Source organism: Acanthisitta chloris, unplaced genomic scaffold (genome assembly GCF_000695815.1).
Source record: "Acanthisitta chloris isolate BGI_N310 unplaced genomic scaffold, ASM69581v1 scaffold20232, whole genome shotgun sequence".
NCBI lineage: Eukaryota > Metazoa > Chordata > Aves > Passeriformes > Acanthisittidae > Acanthisitta > Acanthisitta chloris.
Window position 1 is genome coordinate 1 of NW_008659031.1, and position 13,122 is coordinate 13,122.

Sequence of the window (13,122 nt, forward strand, 5' to 3'; positions counted from 1 at the left end):
CTGCTGGGGTTAAACCACGACACCCTTTTTAAATGTGTCATCCCAGAGGTGCTCCTTTTGCTGATGGGCTCAGCCTTGGCTAGTGGTGCTTGGATCCACCTTGGAGCTGGCTGCCATCGGCGCCATCGGACATTGGGGAAGCTTCTAGCAGCTTCTCACAGAAGCCACCTGTGTAGTCTCCCCACTACCAAAACCTTGCCATGAAACACAATACAGCTAGGTAGAATTTTACCATTTTCTCTGAGAGAGGATGTTTACGGTTTTGTCAGAACACGAGCCAGAATGACCCAATGCCACATGCCTAAAATGCATGTGCAAACACCTGAATCTTAATCTGTTCCAACACATTTTTAAATCAAACAGTTCCAGACAGAGTAATCTACTCTTCTGCACTGAGGCCACTTATGTAATAAAATCACAAGTATCTAGAGCTTCACTTTCACTGCTTCTATAAAACAGTCTTTCTCCCCATTATTTCCAAGATAGAGTGCATTATGCCTGAAGAGGAAGAAGGCTAAAAGGGTTTTTCCAAGGTTCCTTGTGTTCTTGATTTTCCAGTCTTGGCAAGGCTACAGCATTAACTGCCATTTTTATCTTCTACCCTGCTGAGATAAACTTTTAATCTTTTAATGTGGAGAAAACAAGAGGACTAATTACTTCCTGATTAAGCGCATTTGAATGGATTTTTTGTATTACAGGCTTATTTACAGAAATAACTGAAAACTGTGCTTTCACCATTTTAAGACATTCTGAGGAGACACTGAAACAATCATGAAAATTTCAAATAAAACATCATAAGGCAGAAATATAAGCAGGTTTCTGCAGACATTGGTTGAGATCCAGAGCTGCCAACTAAGCTTACCTCAAAAGATTAGTGTAGATATATAGTCTGACTACATTTTTAAAGTAGATTGGAAATGGTACTGGACTCTTACAAGTTTGAGCTGATAACAAGTGAATACAATGCTTTTTGGTTGTCATTTTCAGGACAGTTCATCACAGATTTTTATAAACAACTTCATATACTGGTTGCATTTCCCACACACTGTAGGAAAATGGATCTTAATGTGATTATTTGAGAAAAACTGTAACATTACATAAGACAACACAAGGAATCTTGCCATGTTATATAGGGCATGCTAAGAGACTTGGAAGCTAAAAATACACATCTAAACTGTATACAATTCACTGTGGCATCATACACAAGCTTTAAACATGCTCTGAATGAGCTACAGTCTCTTGGACTGCAGCAATTGCTTTCTGCTTTTTATCTTTGGAGAAAAACAGAGCTAGATTTATTTTACTGTTTTTAAATCAGGATGAGAGGTTCTAAGGATTTTCTTTCTGATGACATCAGTGGAGTGTATGGATTTTACAGAATGGTTCAAGTATTTGTTACATAATTCTCATTATAATGTCATTCCTGGTTAGGAAAAGCCACTTCTGATTGGAATAAAATCCAATTATTTTTATTATGTCAGAATTTCTCTAGTAAGATTATCTAATACCTATTAATGCTCCTGGAAATTTCCATATTTAAGTTGTCAGTTTAAGATTTTTGACTTCCATAAGATTTAGTTTTTTCCTTATTCAGGTCTATTTTATTACTATAAAACTAGGAAATACAGCTTACCAGCAAAGCAAATCACTGCATGAGTTATTTGAAGAGTACTGATAAACTTTTAATTGTGGACAGAACTGCTATTTGTGGTAGCAGACACCACCAGCCAAAGCAAGCTTTACTTTTCAAGAAGAACAGATGCTGGACTGTGCCTGTTAATAAATGTAACTAATGAATTCTATCCACATGGGAAAAAAAAATATCTCTGATAAGGATTTAAAAAATAAGTGCTTCTAAATTAAGCATTCGGAGACTGATTTATACAGAGATTGGCCAATCTCAGCATGAATTCTAATACTGCATTCAAGAATATGCCACAGTCAATGAAATTCTGAATACTGAAAACCATCATCCAATGAGACAGTTCCAGTAATAAGCTGCTTAGGTCTCCTGGTCCCCACGTTCTCTGAAGTTCTCAGTCTAGCAAGTATATTCAGCAACAGGATTACATCTACCTTAAACCACTTGCTTTTTTAAAACAAACAGGCTACTGAAGGGCAAAGCTTACCCTTTACATACCTTAGTTACTGTGCTTTGAAGTAAGAAACTGAGATTCAATGTCTATTCAATCCATAAGAGATTCAACCTAAACCTGTGACTCCTAGGCTGCAGGGGGCACATGCACTCCCTCATGGAGTGTGTGTTATTACAAAAATCAAACGAAGATTTTTTTCAAATTCCTTTTCAATGGAGGAAGTAGACAGAGGAACAACTCTGTGGCCTGATGTTAAAATCCTCCTTTATAAACAGGCCATAGTTTCAATGACCAATTCAGAATTTTATGTTTATCAGTTGCTGGGGGAAAAAATGGGAAGGTTATGGATTATTACATAAACAGTCTATTTTTAAAGTGATTCTTTGTTCTTCAGAGAATGACTGTGAACTCAGCCTAGTTCATAAATAAGGAAAAACTCAGCTGTAAGCATTTGCACTCAGCAGAATATTCTGAAAAGTTAATTGAGTGAAGATTGCTGTCAAGCCCTGAGGTCTTCTTGTGAAGCTGTATAGTGGCTTTATAGATGGGCATTCTGAACAGTCAGTCTCTCAGGAACTCTTACCACAGATTGGTAAGATTTCAGGTTGGAAGGAACCACAGTGGGTTCTATGGTCCAAGTTGCCTGCTCAAGCAGGGTCATCCTAGAGCACATTGCAAAGCATTGTGTCCAAATAGCTCTTCAGTGATACAGGACTGCTAGTTTAGTTCCATCCTGTTAGCACTCTGACACTTTTAATAAAGAAGTTAATTGTACTTGAGACTTTAAGAATTGGTAATATGAGGTCAGTGATTGTCAGGGTGTCTTTTGTCTAAAAGACGTTACCTAACTCAGAAATTAGGGGTAAAGAAGGGGGAAATCTTCTCTACCTTCCTCATATCCTTTAAAAGAAAGATATGAGCAATCATGGCAAAGTGGGGGAAGCAGAGAATTATCAATTACCTGAAGAAAGCATGGTGCTCCACACAAACCTTCCATAACCTTTTAGCAGCCCGATGGTTTGGCAGTTTGAACCCAATAGTGCTCTCAAACTGTTCCAGCTGGAAAGAATCCACAAATAAATTAACCCATTTCCTTAAACTGGCTATTAATCAGCAGGCAGAGTTCAGATAGTTCCATTACTGTAACAAGCTGCAATTCTCCCGTCATTTAACTTAAGATCTTTTTAAAAATGCAAAATAAATTTAAAACAATATCAGAATTTCCAGCCTTTTAAAAGAATTATACTTGGTGGGCTAAGTCATGATGGGTAATAATCACATTATCACTTCCTATCCATACTAATGACTCTTGAGAAACCAGTAATACTTTAGTGTTCCTTGCTGATTTTCTGACTAGCTGACCAATGCACTTATTTCTGAACTGCATGAACTAATTGTACTGCAGGTTGTGCTGCACACTTTCCTTGAATTTAATAAAAGTCTTAAATCCATACTGCTAAGTTCACTTTATATGATCTGTTTCACTATATTATAGTTTCTTAGCAAAAATACTATATCTATGCACCATCAGTGAGCACAACAACAATACATCTGTGTTCCAAAACTTACAAAACTACAATGTCAGTATTGTACAAGTGGTATTTGGACTGCTCTGGTTTTATTTATTCACACAGTAAGAGCTACCTTAAACATTGTAGAGTATAATCTCAAACAGTGTTTGACATTTTGGTTTTTGTTTCATTTCCAGTTACAGTGTGTTCAAAGTGTAACCCTCCCCTCCTTCAGCAACTCCCACAAACTTTTATCAGTAACTGAAAAGAAAGTTGAATCTGCTACTTCCACAGCAGCTAACAAAAAAGTTAAAACGTCCTACAGGACAACTCAAGCCTTTGGTTACAGCCATAAACTAGACACACTGACATTTAGTGAGCAATTATACCCAAAGAGGAAGAGAAGCTGGCTCTCCCCCAGGAGTGCAGGAATGTACAGACACTAAGAACATGGCCAGTGTAACCAGCTTTCTCTGCAAAAAACCCATAAAATTACAAGATGGCATCTAGAAAAAAAAAAAAAAAATTTTCTTCTTCGCTTCTATTTACTTAACAAGACAAACATTTAATACAATCAGTAAAATCTGAAGAGGAAAAAATATTTGTAAGTTCTGCTCAAATCCATCATAAGCCTGTGAAGACAACTGTGGAAAAAATGAGGATGCTCTCTTGTGGCTGGATACAAATGATCTCACAAAAGAAACAAGACAGTAAGGTGCTACTTACTTCTGCTGGCCTGACTTTGATGTAGAAATTACTTCGCTTGTAAGAAATCTTCAGAATTTTTGGCCAAGCGAAGCGGTTGATCCGGAGTCTGTCCTTGTAAATCAGCAGTCCGTTAGCACATACCCCCAGCATGATATCCACACCTTCAGAATCCTACCAGGTAGAGGACAACTTAATAAAAATCTATTTAATGACTTTCCAAGCAAGTAATTATCACTGACATACCTTGAGGGAATAATGCAATTGGGACATGTTTCATATTCAAACATAAAAGACCCTGACAGTGAGATTATTAAATGAGATAGCCAAGTATATTAATTTTATAGGAATAGCTTTGGACTCTAAGTAACGGTTTTGGCACTCATACACCATTGCATATGCCACAGTTCTGGGAAATTCTGCAATATTCTGGTAATAGGGGCTAAATCAACAACTTCAAAATCAAGGAAAGGTATGGCCAGTGTGTGTGCAAGCAGTAATTTCAACAAATGTTAAAAAAAAAGAAAAATTAAAAACAGGCCTTTCCAACTTGGTGGGACTCAGTGAGAGTCTGAACAAGTTCGTGATCATGGTGATGTTTTACAGTCACCTACTATTCCAGTAAAGAATGCAATCAATAGCTTTCTGAACATTCTCTTCCACTGACAGTATTGATACAAGTTTTACAGGCTACAAAGCTAATCACTTATTGATAAGGCTTTGATACACTACACAATACAGAATCTGGTGTCGTCCCCAAAAACAAATCAACTACATCAAATGCCAACACTGTTGTTAAGAAGCCACTTCACTGGCATAACCAACAAAACGAAGTGAAAGAATGTTTCTCCAGTACTTACAGGTCTTGGTTTTCTTTTTTAAATACAGGACTGATGTTTACAACACCTTAATTTTTCTAATGGTCTGAGATTCTGGGTTTGAGAGTGGGAAGGGGTTATTAGTTTGTTAGTTGGGGCTTTAAAATCCCACTTGAAATGAAAAGTTGACCCACGCAGAGAAGTGGAAAAAGCCAAGACCCTCCAAGACCTCCCCCCATTTTCTATTTAACCCTCATGGTATCAAGAAAACAATTATGTGTTCTATTAGACCTTACTTAATGACCCTACATCTCCTTAGCATAAAAAAATCTGCCATTTAAAATGTATTTATCTGCTCTTATGAACAAAATCTTATTTCCAAGATGCACCTAAGTCTATGCAGTAAATAAACTTAGATTTAAAATAAATTCTAAGGATGTTAAGAGCTGTAAACTGAATAATGATTGTAACCAAGAGATAAAGGCTTATACACAACAATTAAGCATGTGAATTTAAAAAAAAAAAAATCTATATACACTATTTTCTTTAATACTAAGCACATCTATCCTAAGACCAAACCAAACCAATCCCCAATACCTTAGCATGATGCAAATCCACTCCGTACATGGAGAGTCTCTTAGCATTTTCTAGGAACTGGAAATCCGCCTGTGCTGGAGTCAAGCCCCTAAAAACATTGAATAGGCCTTGAGTTTATTGACAAAAAACTGAGAGGCAAAACTGAGTGGAATCCTGTAATTCAGACACACAGAAAAACCTCCATTTGTAGGGTATCAGTAGTATTTTTGCCCTACAGGAGAAGTGTTCTTTCAGAGCACTTATTTAATTTTTTGTGTACAGATTTCCAGCTTCACTCTCTCAAAATATTTCAGCTGTATGTTGCGGAAACTAATTCATATGCTCAGAGAAAATTATTTTTTCCAAAGGCTTTCTTCAAAGTTCTTAGAGAAGCTATTATTTGCAACCTGAAACTTTGTAAGAGCTTTTAGTTACATAACAAAAGATTTCCAAACTAACAATAACTTCAGCTTAAGAGTTTTACACATACTCTTAACAGAATTGACATAAATTTGACAAAGCACAGTGACTTCAATCAGTCTCACTGCATCTGACACACCTGTGGTTTTTGTGTAGGTCAGCCACTTTCTCTTCCATTTCTTGAGTTTGATTGGGTGCAAATTGGAATTCACTGATATAATCACTGCGGTGTTCCTCTGGGTCATGATCCCCCAGCTCAGCCTGCAGTGTGTATGACCCAAGGAGGGCATGAGTCACAAAAGAACAGGGCAGTCGACCAGATACAATATCCTGACGAAGCTGTAGGCACAAGAAATACCTGCAAGACAAAGGAAAGGGGGAAAAAAAAACAACCAAAGAAAAAGAACAGAGAAAATGTTACCATTGGCCAATTACTGAGAGAGATGACAGAATTCATCGAGATGATGTAATCATAGAAGCAGATTTTAAAATAAGCCAATGCATTAATAATTTGTTATACCTTACATTATTTGAGCATTATTACCACACAGTAAATTTCACTACCTTTAAGAGATGCGAAAAGCAGGGGAAGAGCTGATTTCCAATATAACTGAATAAAAGACAACCTAGTTTTAAACAAAAGCTGACATAGGAACTCCAATTCACATTGTGGCCTGTAGGTATCTAGGGTTTAAAAATAAAAATCTATGCATTTCTTTGACATTTCCCTTCGGCTTCAAAACCCGAACTTTTATATCCTTTGCAGTTCACAAGCTAATCAAGCCATGGAATACACAAATCCAGATTACTACTGAAACCATAGTCATATTCCTTAAACCATGTATATATTAGAATTTAGTATTTCAGGTACTGTATAGAGTCTTCTACCAAATTTAACAAGTTAACAATCAGGAGACATCCTACCCTAGCACAGATTTTTTTCAGGTAAAAATTTTAAAACAAGTTTCACTAGTGAAACTTCAATTTTAATGAATTGGGTTTAAATTATAGCAACAAAAAGAAGCTTTTATCAGTTGAACACACAATTGAAAAGCCCACCAACTCGCTGAACATTTTCAAAGAAAAAGCACACAGCTTCTTTCAAACACATTAAATGTGTTAGATTATTTGTAATAATATACGAACTACACAGTTGTGTAGCTATATCTTATTTTCTGTTGAAGACTGACCCAGTGCAACATGTAGTAGTAACATATAACCTGTGTCTGCAGAGTCAGCTAACTGCAAAACAAAACTAAGTATTTAGGTTTTCCATAACTCCTGATACATTTGAGTGAATTCCCTGCATTCTATCCCCAGCTAGGTCAGTCTTGCAATGCTACTTTTTAGGTGCCTAGTATCCACAGCATTCTAAGTACTTTGTCTAAGAATTCTGGAAGATAATTATTTTCAGGTTTCATTGTCACAGAATAATCAGCCTTGGAAGGGACCTTTGAGGATGATCTGGTCCAACTCCTGGCCCTGCACAGGACATCCCTGATAATCACACCATGTGCCTGAGAATGTTGTCCAAATGCCTCCCGAACTCTGTTATGTTTTATGGCTTTATCTAACGCAGACGTGTAAAACCACATTTCCACCAATCTAGTCTAGATTATTACTGAAGTACCTTCGCTCAATGCTACCATGTCCTGATCTGCTTCACAATAAAGCAGCAGACTGACCATAAACTACTGGCTTCTTTCAAATATGATCATATCCCCACTTATTAAATTCTTCTTGCTCAGGTTTTTTCCAGAAGTTTTCACAAACTTTTCAAGCTTGTTCCAAAAAGCAGTCGATGTATGTACGGATATCTATAGTGTCCTACAGTAACAGCCAAACCTCTTACGGCATCCAGAAACCGAAGAAGGAATTTCATGACTTTCAAAGTAGCCTAACAGTAATTTCAGGTTTAAAATTAGGAACTGTGCATACCTAGTGATGTCTTCAGTCAACTGTGAAGGATCAGGGGGATAAAACTTCACATTAAAGGTGAATATCCAAGGTAAACCTAAACATGGAAAATATCTGTTAATCTCAAATAAACCAAAGCAAGCAAAGAAATCTTAGTGAAAAATGTTAGGTAGTCACATAAATCTTAACTACTGAAATCCTGAATGAAATTTTTTTCTGTCTTGTTGCAGTTCATTAGCAAGAAGCATAATTATTTTCATTAGCAGGTAGAAACTCATAGATGTACAATGTAAGATTAGCGTGTTAAAATTAATTTAAATTAATGTTTTACAATAAGTTATGCAAATATCAGAAGACATTTTCGATTTGAAAACTGCCACCATGATATATTAACTTTTAAGATATTTTGTGTTCAAAGGCACTTGCACTGAATTTATGTTAATTTCCAACCCCCCCAAGGCTAAGTCTCCTGTCTAAACTGACTTAGTTTGAGAGACTGTACAGCAGCTGTGTACAGGAGATATCACAAAGATACTAAATTATTCATTGAGAATGCATGGAACACAAAAAATTTTAGCCATTCCTACTTTACAAAATTTTTCTGAGAAACACCACCTTTAGCAACTACAATAGTAATGACACTTCAAATTTAACATCTCCAGTGTTAAGAATTGTTAACAAAACATGCATTTTTTAAAGCAACAGCATGTTTAGAACTAGATTAACAATTTGACAAAGCATAAAATGTTGCCTTTAGTCACAGCTCTCTTTTTAAATAAATTTTTAAGATTTAGAACCTGAAGTCACACATCAATAATTAAAATGCATTTTCAGAATGTTACTCTACCAGTATTGTGACACTATGTGCAAGAGGAATACTTTAACTGGAAAGTACTGATACCTTACCAAAATATAGAACTTCCTAATTCAAACAGATCTCATTAAGTGTAGAGAAGACATACATATGTAAAAGAAAATCCCAAATTAGAGGTCCAGGAAAAGAATTTAATAGTTTGGGGATTTTTCTGAAAGCAAATGCAGTTCAGCTTTATTGTGTCTTGACAAAGAAAGAAATTCACAGTACAATGGAGATCAGCTAAAAATGATGAAGAGAAGAAATGAAATCCAGAGAAGGATGACAGAAAGGATTGGAGGGTTGGAGCACCTCTCCTATGAAACCAGGCTGAGAGAGTTGGGGGTTTTTCAGCGTGAAAAATATAATGCTGTAGACCTCACTGCAGCCTTCCAGTGCCTAAAGGGGGCTTGTAAGAGAGATGGGGATAAACATTTCAGTAGAACCTGTTGCAATGGGAAAAAGGGGAATGGTTTTAAGTTGAAAGTGGGTAGATTTAGATTAGATATTAGGAATTTCTTTAGGTATTAGGAAGAAATTCTTTAGGTGGTGAGGCACTGGAACAGGTTGCCTAGAGAGGCTGTGAATGTCTTGTCCCTGGAAGTGTTCAAGGCCAGGTTGGATGGGGCTTTGAGCAACCTGATCTAGAGGAAAGTGTCCCTGCCCATGGCAAGGGGCTTGGAACTAGATGATCTTTAAGGTCTCTTCCAACCCAAGCCATTCTATTTTTCTGTGATAATATTATCAAAACAATTAAGTAGCCACTTTAATCTTTCTCTTGTCTCTTTTTTTGTAATTCAAACAATGTATTGGTGAAAGACCTACCAAAAAAAAATCTTTAGCAGAAAAAGAGAATAATTTTATAAAGTGTGTTAGTGATGAATTTTGGGCAGTACATTATTTGAAAGATCTGTGCTATACAGATAAACCATGCTTTTAAAATGTGTCTTTTCACAGCAGCGATAGACTGTAATGCCATTTCCAACACAACGATAGGAAAAAAGTGCTGGCATTTTTGTTGAAGGTTACTTTCTTATAAAAAATCCTGTTCTAAAATTTCACAGCCATTGAAGGTGAAGAGGTGCTTTGTGTCAAAAGTTTTCATGTCTTCTAACATTTCAAAACTTGTTTTGTTTTTTCAGACAAGACTGTTCATTGGAGCACTTCAATTTCTCATCAACTTCATTCTCTACCTGGCTGCTAAACCACTATTTCTTTTTGAGAGCTCAAGGTTTTAGTGTATCTTAACATCCCCAGTTCTCAATTATTTGTTAGAACAATGACAATTTTGCTTACAAAATAAGGCAGGACTCCTTAAATGAGAAAGCCTAATTTATCATTGCATCATCTACTGCAATGCAGTGCAAAACAGAATTAACACAAATACCTTTAAAAAACCCCATCTAGCACTAATTAATATGTACACCATAACAACCACAGTTAAAGCTGGAATAGATTAGCCTACTTCCATCATACATTTCCCAGGGAATGAGCATCCTCTAATGAAAAGCTGCTGATATTGAATAAGCCAAACTGATGAATATGAGCAATTGGGCCAAAACATCTATGCAAAAAGCATTCAGGGAGAGTTGTCATGTTAACAGGGCTGTGGGATGTGAGGAAACGGATGAAGAATGTGTCCTTCCACACAGATTCTAAACCAGTCTTCAAATTTTCCTGGTATGAAGCAGTGTTTCCTGGTATGAGGGAGTTTTTCCTGGTCTAAAACTGCAGTTAAACTAGTCACATATGAATTCCTGTTTAACCTGTTCCTCTTTCTTGTCAGCATTTCTACGGTTAACTTTCAGAAAGCACTGCAGCCAGGAGACCTAGACATGGCTCGAAGAAAAAAAAAATTAAAAACTAAATTCTGTAAAAAAAGCTAAAGGTCATATAAATCCTCTCCATCTACAGACTATGAGAAAATTTTCATATGTCTACTCATAGTAATTCCATTGCTAATTTAATGAAAATATGTTGTAGTTGACTTTGTACTAAATATTTTCTGGACAGTTGGTGACTTTATATTTTGCCTGATTACTGAAAGCACATTTATCCCCTAAATATAGGCTAACAAGTACATATTCCAACATGCACAATCTATATTTATACTTCTCACTAAAGCATACTGTTTATAGTTGTATAACTGAGGCATACAAACATAATTGTCTTCACACAATATTACTGTCTGTTATTGAATTGGAAGCCAAGACAAAAGAAAAACAAAAAAACCCTGATATTTAAAATGGTATTTAGCATTCTGTCCCTGTTAAGGCTCTCTGTTTTGATGTTTAACATTATGGGCTACAGAAATGTCAAAAATTTTTCTAGCCAGCTCGTTACACTGAAAATGCTTCTGTGGCAACTTTAGGCACATTCTTAGAGAACAAGAATGCAATATAACCAACCAGCTCATAGCATACAATTAATATGATTCATCCCATTTAAACTGGGAAATCAGTGAGGGTTTTCTTTTCCAGTAAAGGCTTTTTCTGGTTTTTACTGATGAATTCCGTGTGTCAGTTTTTGCAGGAAAACTCTTCCCTTGGCATAGGTACTTCGTTCTCTTCACCAATAATAAGCTATACTCTAATGTAATCAGCTTAGATCAAAATTAGGTACACCTCTTGCAGACATATAGTTAGATACAGAAAACAGATGGAAATAAAATAAAGTGACCATGGTATTTTGATGCCTGAGCATAACCATACATGTTGTTAGCAACAAAATCAGACAAACAGAGTTGTACCTTTGAAATGCAAGCCCTTTCCTAACCAATTCACACTTTCCTTAGTTCTCCAGTCTATTCTGCCCTCAGAACATCCAAATCCTCTCCAAAGATATACAATGCAGAAAATGTTACATGGAAGTATTTTTTTGCAGTAAAAATATTAATCGGGCTGGAGACTAGAAATACGTTTAAAGTGACATAATATTACCTTGGCTTTAAACTATTCCATACAGCATTAAAACCTAATTTCCATTTGGAAGAGGGTGAATTACATCCACACCAAAACCGGGATATAACCCAAAAATAGCTTCAAAATTTGTGTGAAGAGGAAGATAACCGTTTCAATTCTACAAATAATAAGCACACATTATTATGCTTCCCAAAGAGATGGTTATACATTCACACCTCCAATCCTTACCCACACCTGTGAACATTTAAGTTGCAGACAAGATTGATCCTCAGCTGCACTGTGATGCAATCAGGCTTGAGTTTACTCATTCCATTCTGTTATACTGAGAATGAGTTATGAAAATACCTATAGACAACACTGAGTGGAATATCATGTGTTCTATACTAACTGCATGTACACAGATAAACTGTCAAATTAAATTTTATATAAGGGTGAACCACCATACCCCCTTTGTGTAGTCTGAAATCTGATTATTTCAAGGTCAGTTGCCAGTGCTTGTACCATCACACTATTCAAGCTGAGGTTCTCCGTTTTGCAGAAGCCTGAGTCCATCTTAGATGTAGCCATTTTCAACATAGTGACAGAATGTAATTACCCACCTGTCCCTGAAGGCAGTAATTAGAGCTTTTAACACATGCCAGTGGATAGCCAAGTACATGAGTTAAAAAAGACTCAAGAATTCATTTTCTGAAGAGATCAGGCTGGCTGAAAGCAAATGAGTTTTGTCACCTTCGTAGCCCTGAGAACAGAGATAGTAATTTGTGGATCATGTTCATTAGCTGAAGTAACATCAGTACTTGCTGAGATCCAACATAATTACCAGCCAAAGGGCAACCTGTACAAATAAGAGACTGCACAGGAGGCTTGAAGCCCATGATTCAGCAAGAGACAATCTGATGCTGAACATGACTTTGGGGAGACTGCAGGATTCTTATTTTGTCTTCCCCAGTCACAGGTGGTACACAATGTGCAGAACACTGGTGACGCTCATGTGTAAGAGAGAGAGAGAGAGATTGTTATAAATATTAAGAAGCAAACTGATGTGCTAAACTACACATCCAAATTTGTCACCTCTGTGTCAGATCCATGTAATTTTCCAGATATGCTTATCTGGCATGCTAGTGCTTCACTTTGTGCTGTACAAGAGAAAAAGAAATGAGCTTTTTCATTTCAAAAATTTCAAATGGACTTCAAAATTCTCAAACGGTTTTACAGGTATCTTAAATTTAATGAGTATTTTTGTACATAAGATTTCCATTCTTGATTCAAAGACAAATATATTTAGAACTAAGCCTGAGAAAAGTC

General features: G+C 36.3%; 1 protein-coding gene across 1 annotated transcript in view; it reads right to left on the reverse strand.

Moving 5' to 3' along the window:
* Positions 1 to 3,057: 3,057 nt before the first annotated feature.
* LOC103797055 (band 4.1-like protein 2) overlaps positions 3,058 to 13,122 on the reverse strand; it is a gene marked incomplete at its 3' end in the record, with an annotated part of 30,949 nt that continues 20,884 nt past the window's right edge. Inside the window, exons 5-9 of the mRNA XM_009069251.1 lie at positions 8,065 to 8,140; positions 6,266 to 6,484; positions 5,728 to 5,815; positions 4,334 to 4,486; positions 3,058 to 3,155 (exon numbers count right to left, since the gene is read on the reverse strand). Of these exons, the coding sequence (XP_009067499.1) occupies positions 3,058 to 3,155; positions 4,334 to 4,486; positions 5,728 to 5,815; positions 6,266 to 6,484; positions 8,065 to 8,140 (634 nt within the window). The remainder of the gene's footprint in view (positions 3,156 to 4,333; positions 4,487 to 5,727; positions 5,816 to 6,265; positions 6,485 to 8,064; positions 8,141 to 13,122) is intronic.